Below are 24,598 nucleotides of genomic sequence, written 5' to 3'. Positions count from 1 at the left end.
AGGCTTAACCTGTGCTCGGTTGTTATACAAGACGTATTCTTCCATTCAGGACCTTTTATGTTCAGTTTGAGCAATACTGGAAGCTGCTTGTGCTGCCAGCAGATGTGCAATGTAAATCAGGCCTTGAGTGCTAGAGCAATTAAAGGCAAATGAAAGCAACAGGTAGTGTTTCATTGGTGCTCCTCCATAAATAACACATCTTCCCTTGAGGTGGAGTTCTGTGGGCTAGTTGAGACACCGTGCATCACGGAAAAGCTCAGGATTAGGTGAAAGGTTATGCTATTAAGAAATCAAAGTGCTTTAATTTGGAAAAATCAGGTAATGGTTTTAGAAGGTTCCCTTACATTTTATACTCTGTGTATGTATATATATTTTTTCCGTAGCCGTGATATCTTCCATTTGGAAAGTATTCTCTCCAGTTATCAGATATTGCATTTCTTATATTCGTTTTAATCCCATTTCCAGCACAGCACCATTTATGAACAAAACAAGGCTCTTCATTTACACTATAGCCTATCGCAGACCTAATTTATAACCAGAGGTCCCGCTTCTACTGCGGTTACTGCAGTCCTTGTCCCACCATGAACCACAGAACAAGCTCACTGAAAAACACCTTCCATTTATTTCACAAACGAGAGCTTTGTATTGCTGTACATAAAAATGACTGATTTGTATGCAAAAGCAGATTTGTAATGTATTAGGTAACCAGGACTCAGATGGATAATTCATCTTCATAATACACCAGTCATATTTTTAGATTTTGTCTGAGAAATCAGAACGTTCTTGTAGCAGCGTGCTGTTCCACCTTGCAGAGGTGCGAGTGCTGGATTTGTAGTTTGGAGAGTGGCCAAAGAATTGATTTGCGCCAAGGAGGCACAGTGAAAGGCAGACTTTGTGTGTAGACTTTTTTAAATCAGATTCCATCACGCAGTGACTCACACCTTAGCGAAGCGTCTTAACATATTTTGTGTTGTGTCGTCAGATGGTCTCAAAGCCGCTTGTATTTTGGGAGGCCCTTCAGTGGATCTGAATCACAGCCTCTGTGTCCTTTTTTGTAACATATAGGGGCAGGGAGGTAGATCTCTCTGAAAGCCTGTCGACGCTGCCAAGCAGGACTGAGTCATGGCAGACGCTCTATAAATCCAATGTAATGACAAATTCCAGGGTGACACCTGACTGACTGTGTGAAGTCAACAACCAGTGTAAATGGCAGCCTGTGCTTTTATTTTCACATTGTCCCAGCCATGCAGTGCAAAGTGTCTCTTGGCTTTCAGGAAAAATAAATATGCTAATACTGGAAGGCTGGTTTTGAGGATTTAGTACAGGAAAAAGTTTAAAATATTTAGTTTGCAGTGTAAAATATGTGTTTAAAAAAACATGTGGATGAGGGCTAGTTTTAGATATAGATATAAAGATGTACATGTAGATATAAATGATTGCATTATGGATTATTCACATTGCAGTAATGTTTTACCCGTACCAGTCATTTTATAATGCAGTTTTGTTGGTTGTGAGTTGCCTGGCATGAAATAATAACATATTAAATAAACCCACACTTTTCATTGAGATGTAAGTGTTGTAGGATACATGTTGTGGTTAATGGGGGAGCACTGGAGAACCAAACCTTGACATTGGAACGGCAGGGTGTTTTTGGTTAGCAACATTGCACACAGTGGTCACTGCTGTGATGGATTCATTCGGTGTGCTTTAATTTCCGGATGCACCACCAGGTATTAATGATAATAAGATTAGTGCCTAGACAACCTTCCCCGTCTGCCTTGTATTCATTCATAAGCAGCCTATTCTTTTTGTGCAGTGTTGCTTAAAGTCCCAACCCTTTACAATGGTAATTAGAGTAGGCTGAGGAAAAGGTTTATCTAAAGTTAAAGTTTAATAGACATTTACATAAGAAACCCTTATCACAGATCAAAGAAAGGCCCCACATTTTAAATGGCATGTGGTCAGAAATGCTTGGAATTCCTAAATATTTTCCTAAATATTTGGCCTTTTAAGTACAAAGCTCAAGTTTGAACTTTAAGATTGAAAAGTGCTACAGAGGTCTAAGTGAACAAGTGGCAGAATAAAGACCATTTCAGAACCACAAAATGAAGACGTGACCTGTCTTCCACACATTAAATACACAAATGGGTTAAACAGAAACCCATTACTGTAATCTTCCATACTTAGGAATGGGATAAGTATTGGGCTTAATTGGGTCACTTCCCCTATGTACCATATAAGCCCACTTGCTCTTTTATTTTGAAATAAAATTAAAGGATGATTTGTACCACAGCAAATGCACAGTTGTTACTGTCATGTTACTTCTTATTTGGTGTCAGTCACATTGTTTTGCTCTTGAGTTATTTATGACTGTGTGCTGCCACTGTGCAGCAGCATTTTTAGAAGTCTCCCCAAAACTTTGCTTTATGAGGTGCCCTCCCAATAAGCCATTTGTCTTGAATTTGGTGACCGGAGCAAGCGCAGGACACTGGCAGAATGATGGTCACACAGATAGATGCAGTAGAACAACAAAAATTGAGAAACTGTTGATGACCATAGTAAATCAAAACATTTTAGAAGCTTCTTCTGATAATTTTTTTTTTGTAATGTTCTATCAATTATTATAATCTACAAATGTAGCTGTGTTTGTAATATGGGCTTAAAAGGAACAGCGCCCTTGAAATGCCTATTAGCACATGGCTTGAATGCAGAATAATTATTGAATTTGTTCTACCAACAATAATAAACATGATCGAAGTCGTAAAAAATGTATTTTATTTGTTATAAAGAAATTACATGTTTACATTAACTCTATAAAACATTATTGAGGTTCATTTCCCATGGATCACTGTTCTGAATAAGCCCAGAAACCATTGTACCTCATATAAAAAATTGTATTAATATTACTCAGAATACATCCTTTTCATTCATGAACTTAACTACTTACCTTATTTTCATTATGGGGACAAAATGGGTAGGCAGAGAGAAAATTATAGGGACTGCAATAACATGATGGAAGCTTGCTGGGAATTTCGTGCGGATCATGGATGGACAGAGAAGAATAATTTAGTATTCTTAGAGTAGAGTATTTTGATAAGTTATTTTTGTCAACGATCTCTGACATGGGACTGCCAAGCATCACAATTTTTGACAATTGTGCCTCAGATATTTCCCTGGCACTTGGCACCAGAGAAAATGGAGTTCTGCTTCTCCGGCTACCATCTCACCTCACCCACATCCTCCACCCACTGGACTGTGACTGTGTTTGGTGAAGTCAAAAGTAGGGATGCACCGATATGAAAATTCTGGGCCGATATTCATATAACAACATTGGCCGATCCTGATACCAATATTTTCCTATTATTTATTGACCTGTAGAACGAGAGCAGGACCGGGGGGAACTGTATTGCAGTCCATGTGTGTCATTCGTATTTTGTTAACGGTACAAGAGTCGAACAAATCGGATGCTTAGTTAGATGCAATAAAAGCAGCACCATCAGATAGAAATATCGGTCAGAAATATCGTCCATTTTAAAGCAATTGGCCGATAGGCAATATAGTAATTTTACTGATCGGTGCATTCCTAGTCAAAAGGTAATGGAGGAAAAAGAACTGCACTGCCATACCCATGTTAGCAGGGACACAATTTTAAAGGAGGAATTACCTGCAAAACTAGATGTGCTTTCCATGGCTCTCAAGCCAGAGAACATCATCGGTGGCTTTGAGAGCACTGGAATATTACCTGTGAGCCAGAGCCGGGTAGACAGACAAGTGTCCACTGTGGGCTTATTTGGGACACGTGGGCTTAATGGGTACATATGTACCTTATAAGGTCACTCTGGACTTTTCACGTTTGTAATTAAGTTAATTTAATTTAGTCAATTTATGACAAATTCTACCACAAGTGTTTAGATGAGAGATTAATCTTTGATTTAATACCTACTTTATTTGGGAAGCAATTCACATATCGATAAGAAAACATGTGGTGGGCTTAATTGGGTCACTTCCCTTAAGTTTTAGCTGGTACTTTCATGGGTAACTTCTAAAATGTCGCCACAAAATAGGCAGACCACTGTGCTGTGCTTTTAATTAAAATCCCCCTTTTGTTTAGTCTCACAATGTCTGTTGGCAGTCGTGTGCTTTGTAACATCATCTTTATTAACCATCCTCCAGGAAAGTAGAGTACCTTTCAATACACAAGGAAGGGATTCTGAAGACATGATGCTCATTCCTGACTTTAGACTCAATTTAACTTGTGAGTCATCTCCAGGAGCAGGGAAAGCTTTTCGCCAGACTCTCATCGACTAAGGAAAAGGCTAAACCACAGTATGTAACATCTGAAGAGGAAACGATTAGCAGGCTCTCTTCGAAGGAACGCAAGTGTAATTGTTTCCGGGGAATTTGGAGGGTTCATTTGGTCTTGCTTTGTAACCGTGAAGTAGTCACTGGAATTCATGTCAATAAGTTCACTACTCTGAACTGCTGCAGTTTAGATCATAAATGGATCACATTCATTAGAAAAACTTTTTTCCCACCTCAGTGCAAATCTTTGAAGAGCTGCTCAGTCAAATGTTTGAAAAGATTTGAGGGCATAGACTGGCAACATGCCATCTTTACCTCAAGATCCTTGTCACATGTATTAAAAGGCTTTGCCGTTTCACGACTACCGTCTTCCAGTAAAATCCGAACCTGCAGTCATTTTCCAAAGTGCACATTTTGCATGTTTTCACCCCTAGAAGACAGAAAATACAATGAGGGTCAAGCAATTACTTTTGTAAAGTATCTGAAAATAGGGAATAGATAAGTTTGTGAGTTTTTTTTTTAATTTATAAGTAGTAAACAAAACCTGTTTAATTTTTTTAAGGTATATGTTCTTACCAATGTTAGTCTCAAAAATATTGTTATCCTGTAATTGGAAATGGCAAACAATTCTAAATGGTTTAGTTCCACCAATATGTGAAAAGGACTAATGTAGCATTCCAGTGAATGGCATTTCTAAACATGGGCAACGCCCCCCACTCATTTACTTATGTATTATATATTTATGTATGTTTGCAGGCAGAAGGTAGAACATCTTTGCCTTTCTGCTTCTTTGCTTCTGATTTAAAAGTTACGGATAAGGTAGGATTTCAATACTTGGTGTTAATCTCTTACAGGTGAGTGACACATTCAGCTCAGGTTTGATGCAAAAAAGCTTAAAAGAATTACAGTTGCCAAGAGCATGTGTTCATCTTTACACACTTACATGTCATCGACCAAATAAATTAGGATAGTCTTTTGACGGATTTATGATGTTTAACAAAACATAAAACCATTCGTTATTTCTAATTCTCATTTAAATATTGTAAACCCTTCTTCTTCAACTTCTATGGTTGGTTTAGGAGGAGTTAATTAGATTATATATTGGACACAATGGTGTGTAAATAACTTATCACCACAGAGATTCACAAGCTAGGAAAAGGTTAGATTTGGGGAACTGATAATCAACTATAATGTCCCTGTATTGTTTTGATAAGGTGGTCATTTAAATGTTTTATATTGTGTGCAAATCTACGTTTTATAATCAGTGTAATTACCGGAAATTACACCAATCTGTCGGTGGCTCTTCCATTGGTTTGTTTTTCTCCCCCTATGCACAGACCTCAGTTGTAGTTGCCCTGCTGTTGTCTTATTCTCTGAGATACACTCTCAGAGTTTGGGTACAAGTTTGGCCAACGGGTTGTTTTTGATCCTAAAAGTGACTGAGAGATTCTGCTTGAATCTCAGCTCCACTTTGGAATAAAGTCCTGGAGCACTGGGCCTAGTTTCTTTAGGCATGTCTGTAGTAACATGTAGTTAATCCCAATGGTTTTATATAAATTACTTTGTTGACTTAATGGGTGTTTAACTGTAAATTATTCTTCCATTACTTTCCTGCTAATTGATTTATTGTTTTCATGTTGTGTCCCTTAAGGCTCGTCTGGGGAACCATCTCCTCAGACACGGTTCTTAAAAGAGTTGACTGGGGATAGTAAGATGGAGGGGGGGCAGATTTAATGAATGTGAGGGTTCTGGGACAACACTACTTTAATTTGATGGTTGGCAAAGTGCCTGTTTAAGTGGGATCACCTGCCAGGCATTGTAGTGCCAAGCCTTCATGAAAATCCTTACCATGCCTGGGCTGAGCTGAATGTGGTTAAAGCACACAGTAGTCTAAAGGCAGAACAGCACACCCAAGAAAATACTGAGCAACCTCAGTGTACCATTAGCTCCTGTAGATCTAGGCTTGTACATTGCTTTCAAACGGCACTGTTGCTGTGTCAGCTTTAAGAGGAAGTGACAGAACAGAACTGATATTAGAAACCTGCATCTGTGTGCACAATTTCTCCCACTTTTTCCCCATTAATCTTGATTTTCGTGTTAGATGCTCCCTTGATTTTAAAATGAGATTCAGTCAATTTGTAGGAGATGTGTGGGATACAATGAAATGTAAAAGAGGTTAGGCTTATTAATCCTGGACATTTTATATATAACGCACCATGTAATTTTTTTTTTTCCAATATGTCAAGGAAGACTTTGGTAATAGTCTTTTGAGAATGCATATGATATACTTTATTAATCCCACCTCCCCTTTGCTTCCTTCTACATTGATCAGTGATTGAGGCTTTCAGGTTATTCACAAGAGCTCATTGTGCATCTTCTGATTACGGTGTCCTTTAATTTTTTTTCCATACATAAAAATGGAAATGTTTATTTCAGTCTGATAGTGGTCACTTCTGAGAAGTGAATGGCAGTAGAAAATATAAGCTATTTTGGATTATGTTTTTCCATTAAAAAAAGACGAAGTAATGATTGCACTGAAAGTACTGTATCATGAAGCTTTTATCTAAAATGGTTTTATCTATCTGTCATAGTTCAGCACCCAGCTATTGGTAAGTGTATTTTCAGGCTCTATTATCAGTCTCTGTGTACAGTGAGGGGAAAAAAGTATTTGATCCCCTGCTGATTTTGTACGTCTGCCCACTGACAAAGAAATTATCAGTCTATAATTTTAATGGTAGGTGTATTTTAACAGTGAGAGACAGAATAACAACAAAAAAATCCAGAAAAACGCATTTCAAAAAAGTTATAAATTGATTTGCATGTTAATGATCCCCTATCAATCGGCAAGATTTCTGGCTCCCAGGTGTCTTTTATACAGGTAACGAGCTGAGATTAGGAGCACTTTCTTAAAGGGAGTGCTCCTAATCTCAGCTCGTTACCTGTATAAAAGACACCTGTCCACAGAAGCAATCAATCAATCAATCAGATTCCAAACTCTCCACCATGGCCAAGACCAAAGAGCTGTCCAAGGATGTCAGGGACAAGATTGTAGACCTACACAAGGCTGGAATGGGCTACAAGACCATCGCCAAGCAGCTTGGTGAGAAGGTGACAACAGTTGGTGCGATTATTCGCAAATGGAAGAAACACAAAATAACTGTCAGTCTCCCTCGGTCTGGGACTCCATGCAAGATCTCACCTCGTGGAGTTTCAATGGTCATGAGAACGGTGAGGAATCAGCCCAGAACTACACGGGAGGATCTTGTTAATGATCTCAAGGCAGCTGGGACCATAGTCACCAAGAAAACAATTGGTAACACACTACGCCGCGAAGGACTGAAATCCTGCAGCGCCCGCAAGGTCCCCCTGTTCAAGAAAGCACTTGTACAGGCCCGTCTGAAGTTTGCCAATGAACATCTGAATGATTCAGAGGAGAACTGGGTGAAAGTGTTGTGGTCAGATGAGACCAAAATCGAGCTCTTTGGCATCAACTCAACTTGCCCTGTTTGGAGGAGGAGGAATGACCCCAAGAACACCATCCCCACCGTCAAACATGGAGGTGGAAACATTATGCTTTGGGGGTGTTTTTCTGCTAAGTGGACAGGACAACTGCACCGCATCAAAGGGACGATGGACGGGGCCATGTACCGTCAAATCTTGGGTGAGAACCTCCTTCCCTCAGCCAGGGCATTGAAAATGGGTCGTGGATGGGTATTCCAGCATGACAATGACCCAAAACACACAGCCAAGGCAACAAAGGAGTGGCTCAAGAAGAAGCACATTAAGGTCCTGGAGTGGCCTAGCCAGTCTCCAGACCTTAATCCCATAGAAAATCTGTGGAGGGAGCTGAAGGTTCGAGTTGCCAAACGTCAGCCTCGAAACCTTAATGACTTGGAGAGGATCTGCAAAGAGGAGTGGGACAAAATCCCTCCTGAGATGTGTGCAAACCTGGTGGCCAACTACAAGAAACGTCTGACCTCTGTGATTGCCAACAAGGGTTTTACCACCAAGTACTAAGTCGAAGGGGTCAAATACTTATTTCCCTCATTAACATGCAAATCAATTTATAACTTTTTTTGAAATGCGTTTTTCTGGATTTGTTTGCTGTTATTCTGTCTCTCACTGTTAAAATACACCTACCATTAATATTATAGACTGATCATTTCTTTGTCAGTGGACAAACATACAAAATCAGCAGGGGATCAAATACTTTTGTTCCCTCACTGTATATATATTTATATTTTCAGGCCCCGGTATCAGTGTTTGTGTATATATTTATAGAGAGAGATGTCTGTGTATATATGGCTATATGGCTATGTTTTTGTATATCCTTATATAGAACTGTGCGTACTGACAGGTTTACAGATTTTAAATGTTTTGTTTATTTGTATTTATTTTAAATTGTTTCTCTAAAACGTAGAATAAGATGTAGGCTAGGTGCTGTAGAACTGAATTCATTGCTAACCTTGGATTAGAAAAAAGAAAAGAAGTTCACCTTATCACGTTAATGTAAGGAAGTGGGTGCATCATGCAAGCATTGACTTTATTGCACGCCTACATACCCATTGAGTTATGATCCTGGCTTAACCATAAATCTTTGCATAATTTTATAACCAAGTTTCAATGCTTTTTTGCGTCTGTATACACTTATACAAAGTTAAATGAAAGTTCACATAACTTAAACTTCCCAGATGGCCAAGAGGGAATAGCCCCTCTATGACATCATCATTCAGGAGGCTATGGTTGGCTAGCTGCCCTGTGTGTGGGTGGAGCTTCCTTCCTCTTATCCTGACTGGAGCTTGTTCCACCTAGAGCCATCAGAGACCTATACTGTTTTGTGCTTTTGGCTGAGGTTTGCTTGATTTTTGAGCAGGCTGTCTAGACTACAGTACATTTTCAAGAATAATGTACAGTATTACTAATCACTGGATTTCTTAAGCTCCTCTCTTATTCATTTGATTTGATTGACTTTTAAAATGCTTTGCCTGGTCTTGCACGACTGAGTCCTTCAAGGTCGCCTGTCTGTTCACGTTGATTTCCCTGAGTCAAGCAGTGAGGGGTTTCAGATTCAGTTACTGTGCTGTGAGTCCTGTTATCAGCCTGTTCAAGGGCAGATGACCCTTATTTTGTCTAGTCACATACTTGTAGAAGTATTGTCTTTTCCTCTTTTGAACTGAAAATTAATATCATACAGAATACAGGTGACCAGTGATATCGGGAAGCATGTGGGTGTTTACACTGACTCAAGGCAGCACAGAAAAAAACAGGGGAAAGTGTGTGAGTGTGAGTGTGTGTACAAGTTTTACTTGAAAGGACATTCAAGATTGGACTGTTTGTCATGGATAATTGAGCAGTGTTTCTCTGTGCAACATTAGGGTTGGATTAGGCTTCGTTCAGAAGCTCAAAACAGCTATTTTTAGAACTTGCAGAAACTTTCAGTTTTTTGGTTATAACCTAAAAATATATTTACAGAATTCACATTGCTTTTCTTTTTGTGAATGGACTGACAAGGGAGGGGGTAGGCGACAGAAGTGGATTAAATAGCTTGAAATAAATGACAAAGCCCAATTTGAATATTTTAGACTTTCAATTCCTCCTGGAGACATGACTGGAGTTGGTGCCTCAATGTGAAGCATGAGTGATTTGGAAAGCATTGGTCAATCACATGCAGTACAAATGATCTGTTAGAGATTATAAATATATTTAACAAACAGATTTTTATTTTATTTGTGTGTGTGTGTGTGTGGATGTATGTATATATATGTGTGTGTGTGTGTGTGTGTGTGTGTGTGTATATATATATCTATATATCTATATATATATATATATATATATAGAGATATAGATATAGATATAGATATAGATATATCTAGATATCTATATACACTCACCTATAGGATTATTAGGAACACCTGTTCAATTTCTCATCAATGCAATTATCTAACCAACCAATCACATGGCAGTTGCTTCAATGCATTTAGGGGTGTGGTCCTGGTCAAGACAATCTCCTGAGCTCCAAACTGAATGTCTGAATGGGAAAGAAAGGTGATTTAAGCAATTTTGAGCGTGGCATGGTTGTTGGTGCCAGACGGGCCGGTCTGAGTATTTCACAATCTGCTCAGTTACTGGGATTTTCACGCACAACCATTTCTAGGGTTTACAAAGAATGGTGTGAAAAGGGAAAAACATCCAGTATGTGGCAGTCCTGTGGGCGAAAATGCCTTGTTGATGCTAGAGGTCAGAGGAGAATGGGCCGACTGATTCAAGCTGATAGAAGAGCAACTTTGACTGAAATAACCACTCGTTACAACCGAGGTATGCAGCAAAGCATTTGTGAAGCCACAACACGTACAACCTTGAGGCGGATGGGCTACAACAGCAGAAGACCCCACCGGGTACCACTCATCTCCACTACAAATAGGAAAAAGAGGCTACAATTTGCACAAGCTCACCAAAATTGGACAGTTGAAGACTGGAAAAATGTTGCCTGGTCTGATGAGTCTCGATTTCTGTTGAGACATTCAGATGGTAGAGTCAGAATTTGGCGTGAACAGAATGAGAACATGGATCCATCATGCCTTGTTACCACTGTGCAGGCTGGTGGTGGTGGTGTAATGGTGTGGGGGATGTTTTCTTGGCACACTTTAGGCCCCGTAGTGCCAATTGGGCATCGTTTAAATGCCACGGCCTACCTGAGCATTGTTTCTGACCATGTCCATCCCTTTATGACCACCATGTACCCATCCTCTGATGGCTACTTCCAGCAGGATAATGCACCATGTCACAAAGGTTGAATCATTTCAAATTGGTTTCTTGAACATGACAATGAGTTCACTGTACTAAACTGGCCCCCACAGTCACCAGATCTCAACCCAATAGAGCATCTTTGGGATGTGGTGGAACGGGAGCTTCGTGCCCTGGATGTGCATCCCACAAATCTCCATCAACTGCAAGATGCTATCCTATCAATATGGGCCAACATTTCTAAAGAATGCTTTCAGCACCTTGTTGAATCAATGCCACGTAGAATTAAGGCAGTTCTGAAGGCGAAAGGGGGTCAAACACAGTATTAGTATGGTGTTCCTAATAATCCATTAGGTGAGTGTATATCTAGATATAGATATAGATATAGATATAAAGATCTCAAGTTATTTAAACTAAACGTTTGTTGGATTCATTCTGATATGCTGATATCCATCTGATGTACTAAACCTAAATGCCTACAAGATAAGTAGAGGAGTTTGATCCAGAACAGCTTCCTGTAGCTGTATGGCCAAAAGGAAGAGGAAGAAATGAAAACTAATGTGTTTGAATGAAGAATATATCCCGAAGTGATATGTTGCTGGAAGTTTCCCCTGTTAATTCTCAGCTGATGAATTTGAATGGTGCAGAAGTCAGGCCAATGGCAAATACAAAATGTATTATATTAAGAAGACTAGGGACATCATTTGTGTTATTGTTATGGTCAAAAGGCCAATATCATTTTACATTAAAAATAATGTTTTAACTTAAAATATGTAAACTGACTCCCTTTATCAAAAGTTTTATTAATTTGTTAGGAAATGGTTTGTTTTGTGTGTTTCAGGCAGTTGTAAGATGCACTGTTTATCCAGGCTCCCAGAGACGAAAGCCATCCAATTATTGTAAAGTCTTCCATTTAACCTTCTGGCTTTCATGGTGTTTGTTGTTATTTCGCCTCAAAACATCCTAAAGTGCATTAACAATTACTTTCACAAAAACAACTATGAAGGGGAGCTCCCTGTTTTAAGACCTGCTGTAATAGTAATTTTTTCTTTTCTTTCTCTTGCAGTCCTACTTCGTCACAGATTATGACCCTACGATTGAAGATTCATACACAAAACAGTGTGTCATAGATGAAAGAGCTGCTCGTCTGGACAGTAAGTGCTATGTCGATGAGATGCACAAACACGACCATCCCTGCTCTAGACCATACATGGAAAAACTTTCACATTCATGTTTGTAAAGTGTGAACTGTCGTCTTGGTTCAAATTGAGGTTTTCAGCTAGGGGAGAAAACCACCGTACAGAACCATGTGCGGAATGCTTGAATATCTTCCAAGACTTCCAGATAACTGTAATGTAATATATAACAAAGGTTTCCTGAGAAATTAGCTGACCTGCAGCTATATGTGTGTGCAGTACAATTTCTCCCAATTATGGGCTTGTTAGTATTTTTTTTATGCTGTCAGGACAAGTTCGTGTTTACTAGCCCCAAATCGAGAACTGGTTATAATTTTGTTCTGCCATTTTGCGTTGTTTTTGTGTGTGCTGTGGTTGACTAGAGGGGCTTCCCTTTTGTTGTCAGTCCTAGACACAGCGGGACAGGAAGAGTTTGGAGCCATGCGAGAACAATACATGCGGACAGGCGAGGGTTTCCTGCTCGTGTTCTCCGTCACCGATAGAGGAAGGTGAGTGGGGAAACGGCGTCCACGTGTAGCCTCTCACCACCTTCATCGCTCTCTCGCTCTTACAGATTCTTTCTCTCGCTCTCTTGCACCCCCCCCTCCTCTCTTTCTTTTTCTTTCTCGGTGTGTGCACTAACACTACCAAGTCTTTTCCAAACAAAACAAGCCTAAGAGTTCAAAATAGCCAATTAATGGGTCCTGTGGGTGGAAATATCTGGCCCTTCTTGAGATTGAGTTTCTATTTCACCCTCATCAATCCCCCCCCCCCCCAAAGTGTTGACCCACCTTATTTTGTCTTAATTCAACATGCATCATGACTCCTGTCACTTTCACTTTCATTTGAGTCACTAAGTGGTTGCCTGAATGGAGCTGTACAGGCAGCTGTGAAGGGAATTCAGTTTAATTCAATTAGGTTTACCTGTGGCTGGCTGATCACAGTCTTCTCAGCCATTTGCAGAAATAGCCTCTCTGATCAAGGGAGAGATTTCCTGCGTCTCTGGACAGGTGTACTGTGTTCCACCGATTTTGTATTTTTTAGAGCTACACATTACTTTATGATGTGTGAAGACTCTAGATTCAATGTCAATCCAGAAGCTTGAATTTTCTTCTTTCTGGCGGGACAATTTGAAGAAAACAACAAAATCCTTGTTAAAGTCCTCTGAGGATTTTCTCCCCTTTTTCGTCTTCCTTAACGTTACAGTACAGCAGTGCAATCTGTATTACCATAGAAAGAAAAAAACCTTGTGCTTTAATAATATTTAATCAAGATTTGATTAATCTCTCCTTCCTAGGTGTATGTTATGGACTTTGACTTTAGACTTTACAGTTTGTTTTGTTAAGATGCTGCGCAGCCGTTGTCTGGATTCGGTTCCTGTTTTGACGGAAATGTTTAGTTTACTCTTCAGGAGTCGCTTCATAGTTATGGAATCCAATTTAATATAGAGCACAGAATGAAACCTGAAAGAAAAGGAAGCTGCACATCTTCAAAGAAATCCAATCCTCTCCTTTGTAGGATGGCCAGAGAGAGAGTTCAGACGCCATGGTGTTTTTCGTATACTTTCACTCAACAGGCTAACCCAATCCCTTCCTCGGGAGGCTTTCCTTGTCCTTGTTCAGTACTTCTGTGCTGTCACAGTGTGATTAAAAAAAATACTTCCAGCTGACCGAATCCAAAGGAAGAGGTTTAATTAATGTGGCTGTGGCTAGATTCCACTGACATTTTCAGGCTGTGGAAAAACCCTGTGAAGAGACAGGAGAGAGTATTCGCCTTTTCCTAAATGCCCTTAAAAGCTTACCAGTAGACGGGCCATATTACTGAATTGTAAACTGTTTACATTGTAGTAGTGTAGGAGTAGTTCTGTGTGTGGGGTTGTGGATGTGTTTACATATTACACACACAAACATTACATTAATAAATATGTATAGGGGTATAGTGGTTCATATATGAGAATTAGTTTGTCTAAAGTAAGATTGTGCAATGTTGTATTTAAAATAATAGTTTTGTGTATTAATCAAAACCTAAAATGTAATCTTTAGTTTGATGCCAATATTGTAATGTTAATTTCCTGTACTTCACAGTTTTACAGTTTCAGCACTGTGATAACGGTACCCGCATTCATCCAAACAAAGAAATTTAAAACATTATGACTTAGCTGACTGGACTCAACACTCAAAAACGCAGCCACAGCACTGTCTGGTGTTTCTTTCTATATAAGGTTTAGAACCGCAATGCCCCCTCGTAAGTGCATTGTAACACAAGTTACATCATCCGCTCCGTTGCCCAACAGTCGAGTGCCAGTGGAATCTAGTCTTATCAGTCTGAACGCACTCCCATTTCGTTCACTGCAAAACACTCTTGTCAAGACTCTTCCCATACATTTTTCCAGGCAAAAGGCAAAAGACACATCTCACAGCTCTTGAGTTTACATTCCCAGAGAATGAAGTATCAGTAGTGAAGTAATGAGTACATGTGGTGCCCCCTTGTGGAAAATTGGCAGACTTGTTTAACTCTTGTGCATATGCTAATGTGATTTGTACCTTCACTGAAATGGGTGAATTTCTTTACTGATGATGCGTCACTCTATTCACAACCCGCTAACCTGTATCCTTTGTATGTATCTTTAGTTTTGAAGAAATCTACAAATTCCAAAGACAGATACTTAGAGTAAAAGACCGTGATGAGTTTCCCATGATCCTGGTTGGGAACAAAGCTGATTTGGAGCTCCAGAGACAGGTGAGTGTAATAGAGGCGTTATTGAAGTGACTGGCTCAGAAGTCCACTCCAGCTGCCCCCACAATTTTTTTTTTTTTTTTAATTTTTATATATACAGTGCCTTGCAAAGGATTTTTACCCCCTACCAAAAATTTCACATTGAATTTCAAATAATGCAAACCAATTTTCAGAATTATTTTTTAATTCAAAAATCAAATGACCTGCAGGCTGTTTACTGTATACAACAGGCCGGAGCTTTTGTACTCTCACTCTCTCTCAGGTTGCCATCTTGTGGAGAGAAGAGATGTCTTCAAATCAAATGGTTGAAACCAGATACCAATGTGAAAAGATAGCATTGTCTTGATTTACAACAATAAAGCAAGACCTGGTGGGCATATATTCTTGTAAACAGAATGACAATAAACAACAAATGTCCTTCACCTCCGTGAAGTTGGCACCCCATGTGTTCAGAATATGAATCGAAATATATGCATTCGTTTGTGCTGCATTTTTGCTGGTTTGTGCTGCAAAAATAGTTTGTGCCGGTATGGTTCCCGAGATATTAAGATTATATTTTATGAGCTGTGACGTCACTCAGCACCCCATCAACCTCCAAATCGTGCCAAAATAATCTTTCATTTGTGCTACGTCCGTGCTGGTTTGTGCCGTTAAAAGAAACATTTGTGCTATTTTATTTCTCAAGTTATTAAGCGATAAAAAATAGTTTGTACCAACATGTTTCTTGAGATATTACACATTATATTTGAATCACTTAACAGTGATCTCTGTCCTTTATGCTATGATTGTGCTGATTTGTGCTGTAAAATGCACAGGCTCTGTATGCCACTTCTTTGACCCAGAGCTTCTGTTTGTGGAATTGTTAAAATCAGTCCACATTAAATTCTGTTCATTCCTCATTGTTTCCAAACCCACCGTTTAAAACTGTGAAGTCAGTGAGGCCTGCTCTGTTGTGTAGTCCATTGTGGACTGGACTCTACTGTGTGGAGCAACATGTACCTCCAGAACTCACTCCAGAGACTCTCCAGCAGAGGGCAGTCATGCTCAAGCCATTTCAGTCCATCGATTTGAATCCTTTGCATCTTAGTTTTCTTTAAAAAGGACATATTATTCACCACGTGAATCGCAGCATCCTGTAGCGAAGTGAAGACGCTGTTTTTCTGATTTTGCAAGAGGAGGCAGGTGTAACCATCCCACATTGGTGGGTATTACGTGGAAAGGGATTATGCTATTAAATCCTGTACTAGTGGAGAACCGGTACCACAAGGTGCTTGAAGTGTCATGCCCTAGTTCACAGTGATCAGAGGAGTGGCACTGTTCCTAATGTGATTGATCCTGAAACCATTTCCCCCCTTTCTGCTCTTTCTCAGGTGACACAAGAGGAAGGCCAGCAGCTAGCAAGGCAACTCAAAGTAACGTACATGGAGGCATCTGCTAAAGTCCGAATGAACGTAGACCAAGCCTTTCACGAACTGGTTAGAGTAATAAGGTGGGATTTGTTTTGATTAAAAACCATAACTGTATGGAAACATATTTATCGTCTTGTTAACAACCACAACATCAACAAAACAATATTTGCAGCCCAAAACAAAACCAATCCTCATAGGAGTGGTTTCCATATGACTCCATGGTTAGTTGAATACTTACTGATTTTATAATTGCCTGGGATAACATGGGATAACTTTAACGTTAAATCTTTGCTAAATGAATTACTGTTGCACTGCAATTATACCACAAATGAAGGCTGATTTAAAATATCAGTATAACCGACTTAATTTGCCTTCATTATTTTGTTGTTGGCAGTTATTAATACATTAAAGTCAGTGTTTATCTCTTGGGAATTAATAACAGATTGCATATGAACACTAACATGCAGGTCCTCCCCTGATCAAACCTGTAACCTTGATCACAGCTTAACTCGGCAACAGTAATAGATGAACAGCTGATTTACATGTTAAAGCCTTGCAGTTTAAGTGTTGAAACTTTTAAATCCTGCCCTGTCTCAAAGGGAAGAGTATTCTGAAGGTTAGATGATTTTGCCAATATTTTTAAACTGAAATAAATCGTACTTCTCAGATTACATGTACATTTGTTTATGACAACCAGGGCAGCATAAGTTAGAAATGCCTTTATAACACCGTCACTATCATGGCCTTGTTTTCTCCATTTGACTCTTCCAGAAAGTTCCAAGAGCAAGAGTGCCCTCCCTCTCCTGAACCCACACGCAAAGAGAAGGACAAGAGTGGCTGCCATTGTGTGATTGTCTGAGTGGGTCATTCATTTCAGTTCACAACCAGCTGCTGTCACCAGTCCCTACTCCTGCCTTCTGACATCACATCCTGTGTCAATCAGTACTGCCTTCTATACCTGCATGACTTACAAGAACGGTCACTGTGACAGCCTTATTCCACGTCGATGGCTCTGTACAGATCTAAAGGAAGAACCAAGGCAACTCAAAAAGAAGAATAACAAAACTAACGAAAAAGAAATAACACAAATGAAACCCAACACTAAGGCTGCTTCTTAAACCGCAAAATAATTCCATTTTTGTATTTTGAAGGACTTTTTTTGACTTGTAGTGACGTTTGTACATTTGACGAGACAGAAATCTGGAATGTAGATGGGGAAAAAAAAAAAATTAGCTGCAGGTATTTCTGCCTTATGGAGTGAGGTGTTCTAATCAAGCTTCTTGTATGTCGTGCCATTTGGTTTTACTTTAACGTGCTGATCACCTACTGTAGATAACTGAAATTCGCTGTGATTGAAAATATATTTCTAATGAATTAAATTGCCTACGTACAGTGAGTAAGGAAAGGCAGACATTGTGCCAGGTTTGACAAGTGTATTATATATATTAGTGTGTGTGTGTGTGTATATGTACGTACGTACATGCCTGTATGTATGTATATGTGAGTGTGTGTGTGTGTGTGTGTATATACACGTATAAAAACACACACACACACACGTGTGTATATATATATATATAAAAAAAAACTAAAAGAGTGCTGATTTTCAGTAAAATTTTTGGCGAATGTATCCATTTCATTTCTTGGGATGCTGCAGTTTGTTTTGGTGGCCAAATCCAGCCAGTCTACTGTATCTGTAAACATTATTTCTCTTTCTAAATTGGCTAAGCAGGAGATTGGTCCTAAGAAATCCAATGACATTCAAATCTGAAGGGCCTGGGGCCTTTATTTGTACTTCTCTAGGGTTATGTTTCCATTGACATTGTTGACCTCAGGTTGGCCAAATCAAAAATCCAACTTCCATGTTCAAATTAGCAAGTGAATAGCACACTGTGCATATTGTGAAATCTCAGAATTGTTATTAAGGAAGCTGAAAATAATCGATCAGGTCTTGGTCCCATTAAGAAATAAGGTTGCCCAGGGTTTCTTTCTTGTTCATGCCCTGTAGTAACTGTGAAAACCATAACCAACTTAAGTTTAGACCAGCTTTTGTGGAATATCATTTTATTTCCTGTGGAAACCAGCCCTATCATGAGAAGTTAGCACTGACCACCTGATGTACACAACAGTGTTTTTTAGCTTGGTATTAGTTACCATTGGGGAAAGTCAGAATTGACATCCTTTTAAGACAGCCCCAGAGGTTTGATTGGCCTAATCTGGTCTGGAAGGCAAATTCTTCGAACTTGGTTGTGAGGATCATTCCCCCGTGTTTCTGTCACAAGCCCAGAGAGTGCGGACCCACTGGGCTGTCCTGGGTGGCTGTTTCTTTTAGCCCCATGTGTTCATCACTCATGAGGGTTCACATCACTATTAAGAGATTTCACAGTTTGTTTTGTCTTCCTTTTTGATGTGAGTATTTCTGGATAAGGGATACAAAGAAACTATTGTAGTTTTTTGTTTTATCTTCATGTAATATAAGAAAAAAAAAAAAAAAAAGGATATGATCCTTCCTTTGATGGAGATGATTAAATGTTTTTTGCTATATACTTTTATACATTATTTTCTTATCAGACTAGTTAACAAGTATTTTTATATGTTTGTAAGCGAATATGCTCTCACAGCATAACTTGTGTATATGTAAAGACGAGTATTTAATTCTCACGGTTTGCTTTTAACTGACAAGACTGTAGGCCAACGTTGCCAAACTGTGGTCAAGAACATTGTTTCTGATGCCTAGGTCTCACTTGGAATTGTCCAGCCACACCTGGGCCCTCGCTAGCCAAATGAACCTATGTTTGTCAGATTTAATCTATCCCTGTTTCTCTGACTCTCCATTACTAGACCAGTCTGTGTTTGCTTGAACAAGAGCCCGTTCAGAAATTCCTCCTCATTTGGTTTGACTGTGGATGATCCATCAATTCTGTGTCCTATAGATTGTCATACATGTTCAAGGGACGATTGTGTTCCACCCTTTTGGAGTAACGAAGAGTAGCGCATGACTCTTCTCCGTTTATTATCTATTCCATGACATGTTTTATGATCTTCTACCCCTGTATAGCTTCTGGTGCTATAATAAAAACATAATTAAGCCAATTGAAATGGTCACTGATCAAATTTGTATGGTTAAAGTTTTACCCTTCGTCCTTTTTCTGGCACTTTTGGATAAATGTTCCTCTTTAGTTCTCTTAACTGTAAATCCTTCATTTTGAGTGGACCTGCTCATTGTATGGTAAGTATATCCTGGATTATTGTATTATTGCTTTTGCTGTTTGCTTGTGTTTTAGAGCTATAAGTGAATTATAATCCATCTGTAATTCTTATTTTTCAAATGTCAAAATGTACGTTACAAAGTCAGGTGTCGGGATCCACAGGGCAGCAATTAATCGTTGAATGAATTTCAAAGAATGTACACCAGAACATTTCTTCACAATCCTCTAAAAAGAGTGCTTCAACATCAATCTTCAGCAGAACCAAGCAAGCCTGCACTGGGGTAGAAGCTGGCAATGACGTCTACAGACGTCTACTAACACGCTGTCAGGAGAACACACCTTGACTAGAAGAGGAACATATTGATTTTTGGATGCAGCAGGGGTGTCTTGGGATCAGTTTAAGCAAGCAATGTGACACTTAACAGGTTTACAGGTGAAACTGCTGTGCTGTGTAGGATACAGATTAAACAACCCCCCGATTAAATCAGAAAAAGTTAATGTTTACAGACCTTGGGCTCCAGTCAGACCTCTCATTTTATCGGAACCGAAGAGGGAGGGTGTGCTTCATTGGAGGAATCATTCTGGATGGGTTGAATCTGTAAACAATGGAAAAAATCTATAAATAGAACAGTGGCCATGAAGCGTAGATTGTTAATCTTAGGTTTGGAAACAATACGTTTTAGATTTTTTGGTTTCCATTTTTAAAGATGTAACCAATTGGGTCACTAGCATTCAGATGCTGAAAATGTCAAGGCCAATGCACTTTATTCATTTTCATTACCGGAGAAACTTTTAATGTGGAGCCATTGGTGACCGACTCGTGTGCTTTTGTGTCTACTGAAATAATAAATACTCTTTTGTGGTGATAATATACATGTTCCGTCTCGCATCATTTTTTCTTCCTCTCTAGCATTTATTCACAATTTTAAAACCTAGTTCAGTTTATCCTGTTGTTTGAAGCAATTTACGAGAAGGTATTTGGAATTAGAGCTGGTATTTTGATTTCCTTATACTCTGTGAAGGTATGTGCCATCCCAAACCCACCCCCTGATTCTACAGCATCAGCACATCACAGTGCCATTACATCAAAGAAATGTAATACATGTTTATTCGTTTTTACAGTTGTTCTGTGTATTTACCATAGTGTTTTTCACATAGTTGGTGTTTTAATTTTCCGCTAGAAAATTCGGATTTTCACGCGCAGCTGAGCCGCTGACACAATACTGAATGCCAGGGCAAAAAAATAAATTAAAAAATGAGTGTTTTACTGCACCCCTGTAAACCAATAGAATGTCTTTTTGAAAGCTGTGATGCATATAAGAATCTTTTTTCTGCATTTGAGAATCTATCATTTTAGTTAGTGTTTATTCTTGTCATGACTGAAGATTACAGTATACTATGGTATTACTGAAAAGTAAATATAAATTGCTGTTCAAAATTCACAATAGTAACTAAAATATGGAAAATAAAGTAAATGATTGGACATTGGCAATCAAATAGTGTCTCCAAATGACAAGAAAGCTCAGATCACAGTGACAATTCTAACTAAAATGAGAATGGAAAAAAAAAAGTGATGGATAAAACCAAAACTAAATGATAGAAATTATTTCAAATCCTACATCATGTTTTGGCTATGATTTGTATTGGAATACTTTTAACCTGTGCTGTAAATAAATTTAGCTTTAGAGGGCAGTTTTAAATACATTTTTTTTTTTTTTTATCACACGGCCATCCCTGATGGAAGAAAAAGCAGAGATGCTGTGCTTCCTACACTATAATCTGCCACTGTTGGATCGCCAGTATTGAGCACTGAGGAGGACTTGTGAACCTGAGGAAACCTAATGTGTGTAAAATGCTAATTTAAGGTAGGCATAAAGTAGAATGTGCATATATTTCTATTCATGTGTGCAATTGTTCAAATACCTTGTTATTTGTTCTAATGTGTAGAACATGTACTAATTTATATATTTTTTTGCAATGTTTGATTTGTGGTTGTTATTTATGATGATAATTAATGGTGACAAAATAACTTGAAGTTTATTGTTCAAATGTAAACAAATCCTGCCTTCAGTGCATAAATGTAAATATCGGCATATATTATCGGTATACCGGTAATACCAGTATCGGTATTGGACCCAAAAAACCTGTATGGGTGGGGCTCTACTGATTATGTGGAGATTACATTTTTTAGAAAACAATTTTATATTAATTCGGGAGAAAAACAAAACTGCACTTCACTGTAAATTTAGAGTATACATGATGTTGAAATGTATTTAAAATGTGCTGATTAAATAATGAGCAGTAATTTGCTTTATAATTAGCAGTGAGACCAGATGCTTTCTGATTATGTTCCAGAAAATTCCATGTGGAGTTCATGGAGCAACAGAACTCGGGATTCACTTGAAGGATTTATTGCCTGTTACAAAATGCGCTGTATATCCAACTGCCCTTCATCAGAAAATCTATCCAGCCTTTAATTAAATTAATCAAACAGTACCCCATGATGTAATCATGATGTAGTCCATGAAGGTTGAAAAATGGCTACTCTTTGATCTTGGAATGATCTTCAGGTCCACTCAAGGCTCACTTCCACGTTCTTCAGAGAACTGCTGCATGAAATTCTCATCCTGGTTTGCCAGTGAAACTGAGGTAGATGGATGAAAGCATAGTGGGTGGACTGGGTTCACTGCTGGATGACATGTTCTACATTTTTCCTGGCTCTAAATTATGAATGAATGAAAAGTGAAAAGCCAGCCAGAGCCAGTTCTCAGACTCCAAGGTGAGAAAGGCATCTCTGTTATAGGGACTGGCATTCATTTTTAAATCTATTTCCAATTTATCAATTATAATGATGAGTCGCAACTGACCCACAAAGGGCATTGAGTTCAGCCTAAATGGCCTGCTAGGACATGACATGGTGAATCCTTGGCATAATATCTGGTAATTATGTGCGTGAGAGGGTTATTTTTCACTAAGTGACAGTGCGTGACTATAAAGCAAGTTAAGTTGAATGGCTTGTTTGGAGAACAATTGCAGCTCTTAATGCAGTGGTTCCCAATGCTGGTCCTGGAAAACCCCCTACCCTGCTGGTTTTCTTCTTCAATATAAGAGCATTATAAAAGTGCAATAATGCAGTACAGATCAAAACATAATTTCACGGTCAACATGCAAAGGAAGATATACAGGTAATACATCCTAGATTGTAATTGCTAGTAAGTGCATACAAGATCTGCAGTCATAGCTAAGGGGAAGGGGGCATAGGGGAAATCAAAATAAACATGAGTACTAGTAATGCAAAAGCAAGTAGTATGATGAAAATGTTTTATAAAGTGAAATTTTACAGGAGAGCTGAGCATCACAGGGGAATAAACAACTAAATTACAAGTACTGTCTGAAAAGATGTTTCTTGAGTAATCGCTGGAAGGTGCTCAGGGACTCCGCTGTCCTGACTTCGGTGGGAAGGTCATTCCACCATTTAGGGGCCAGGGAAGAGAAGGAGCGGCTCTGTAGGAATGGGAGTAGAGAGGAGGCAGAGTTAGTCTTCTGGCAATGGAAGACTGGAGAGGTCTGGAGGGGATGTACGGAGAGATGAGGGTCTGAAGGTAGCTCGGTGCAGTCTGGTTGAGACAACAGTAGGCGAGAGTCAATGTCTTGAACTGGATATGAGTCGAGATCGGGAGCCAGTGGAGGGAGCAGAGCAGTGGAGTAGCGTGTGCGAATCAGGGCAGAGAGAATATCAGATGAGCCGCAGAGTTCTGGATGAGCTGGAGCAGCGGGTAGTATTTGCAGGCAGGCCTACCAGGAGGGAGAGGACCAGAGACTGGACAAGCAGCTGAGTGGAGTAGTCATTGAGGAAGAGTTGGTAATTAGGGATATTTTGCTTAGGAAGAATCTGCAGGTGAGTGTCAGCTTGGTGATGTGCTGAGTGTAGGAGAACGCAGGATCGAGGGTGACTCCTAGGTTCTGAGCAGAAGAAGAGGGAGAGAGTGTCATAGATTCTAAGGGCATTGAGATGGAGAGATCAGCAGAAGATGAAGAGAAGGGGGGGAATAGGAGGTCAGATTTGGAGAGGTTGAGCTTGAAGTGATATGAGTGCATCCAGGCGGAAATAGCAGACAAACAGGAAGTGATCCGAGAGGGGATGAGGGGGTCAGAAGAGGGAAAATATCTGTTCGTCATCTTCATAGAAATGGTAGGAGAAACCATGGGATGCGATGAGGGGGCCCAGAGGGCATGTGTAGAGAGAGGGAGATCAACGGTGTCAATCGCCGTGGAGAGATCAAGGAGGATTAGTACTGAGGAGAGCCTACCTGAGCATGGTTGAGTGAGTCAGTGACTGCTAGGAGAGCAGTCTTGGTGGAGAGAGCTGTGCGGAAGTCCAGAGCAGCTGGATGTTTGGACATCTTCCTTATGTGTTCAGCGGTGCACAGAGTGGATTGGGCTGAGCTGAAGATGAAGGAGATCCAGGGCTGTGGAGAGGAGGGGCGGACAGGACGAGACGTGAGAGGACAGAGAGAATCAAGGAAGGAGGTGAGGGAGGAGAACAAAATGGAAGTAGCACAGTTAAGACAAATGGGAAAAACAGTCAATAGAAGGTAAGGGACTGAGAGCAGTGGAGGCAATGATGGAGGTGGGGACAAAGTGGAGATTAAGGTGAAAGGTGACCATGGGAGTGGGTGGTGGGGTGGTGGGGTGGTGGGGTTGGGGGGCTAGAGAAAGGGAGAAAGAGTTGAAGTGGTGGTCAGAGATGTCTTAGATTTGACTTTTTAAATTGTGATATAAAGGAGTTGGTTCTTTATACATTTCTATAATTAACTTAAAACCAATACTGTTTAAAATAATTAAATAAGAAAATTATTAGTTCAATTAAGGGATCAATTAAGTAACTCGGTTGGAACAAAAACCAGCAGAGTAGGGGGTCCTCGTGCAGGGTTGGGAACCCCTGCCCTAATGAACAGTCCTTCAGCTTTCAGTTTTGCTTTTGGTTGGTATAATTTTATAAAGGAACAATATGATGCCATTATCT

General features: G+C 39.5%; 1 protein-coding gene and 1 long non-coding RNA gene across 2 annotated transcripts in view; one reads left to right on the top strand and one right to left on the bottom strand.

Moving 5' to 3' along the window:
* The window catches only part of rras2 (RAS related 2), a 42,366-nt gene extending 22,910 nt beyond the window's left edge, over positions 1–19,456 (top strand). Inside the window, exons 2-6 of the mRNA XM_066700887.1 lie at positions 12,113–12,200; positions 12,628–12,730; positions 14,852–14,960; positions 16,328–16,446; positions 17,138–19,456. Coding sequence (XP_066556984.1) covers positions 12,113–12,200; positions 12,628–12,730; positions 14,852–14,960; positions 16,328–16,446; positions 17,138–17,225 — 507 coding nt within the window. The 3' untranslated portion in view covers positions 17,226–19,456. The remainder of the gene's footprint in view (positions 1–12,112; positions 12,201–12,627; positions 12,731–14,851; positions 14,961–16,327; positions 16,447–17,137) is intronic.
* A 3,420-nt stretch (positions 19,457–22,876) lies between these two features.
* On the bottom strand, positions 22,877–24,273 carry LOC136747745 (uncharacterized). The gene is made up of 2 exons (XR_010816539.1): positions 23,883–24,273; positions 22,877–23,076 (listed from the first exon to the last, which is right to left on the bottom strand). It is a non-coding gene; the product is annotated as an uncharacterized LOC136747745 (long non-coding RNA).
* Between the last annotated feature and the right edge of the window lie 325 nt (positions 24,274–24,598).

The sequence above is a fragment of the Amia ocellicauda genome, chromosome 4, assembly GCF_036373705.1.
Source record: "Amia ocellicauda isolate fAmiCal2 chromosome 4, fAmiCal2.hap1, whole genome shotgun sequence".
Lineage (NCBI taxonomy): Eukaryota > Metazoa > Chordata > Actinopteri > Amiiformes > Amiidae > Amia > Amia ocellicauda.
This window is presented reverse-complemented; position numbering and strand designations above follow the sequence as displayed.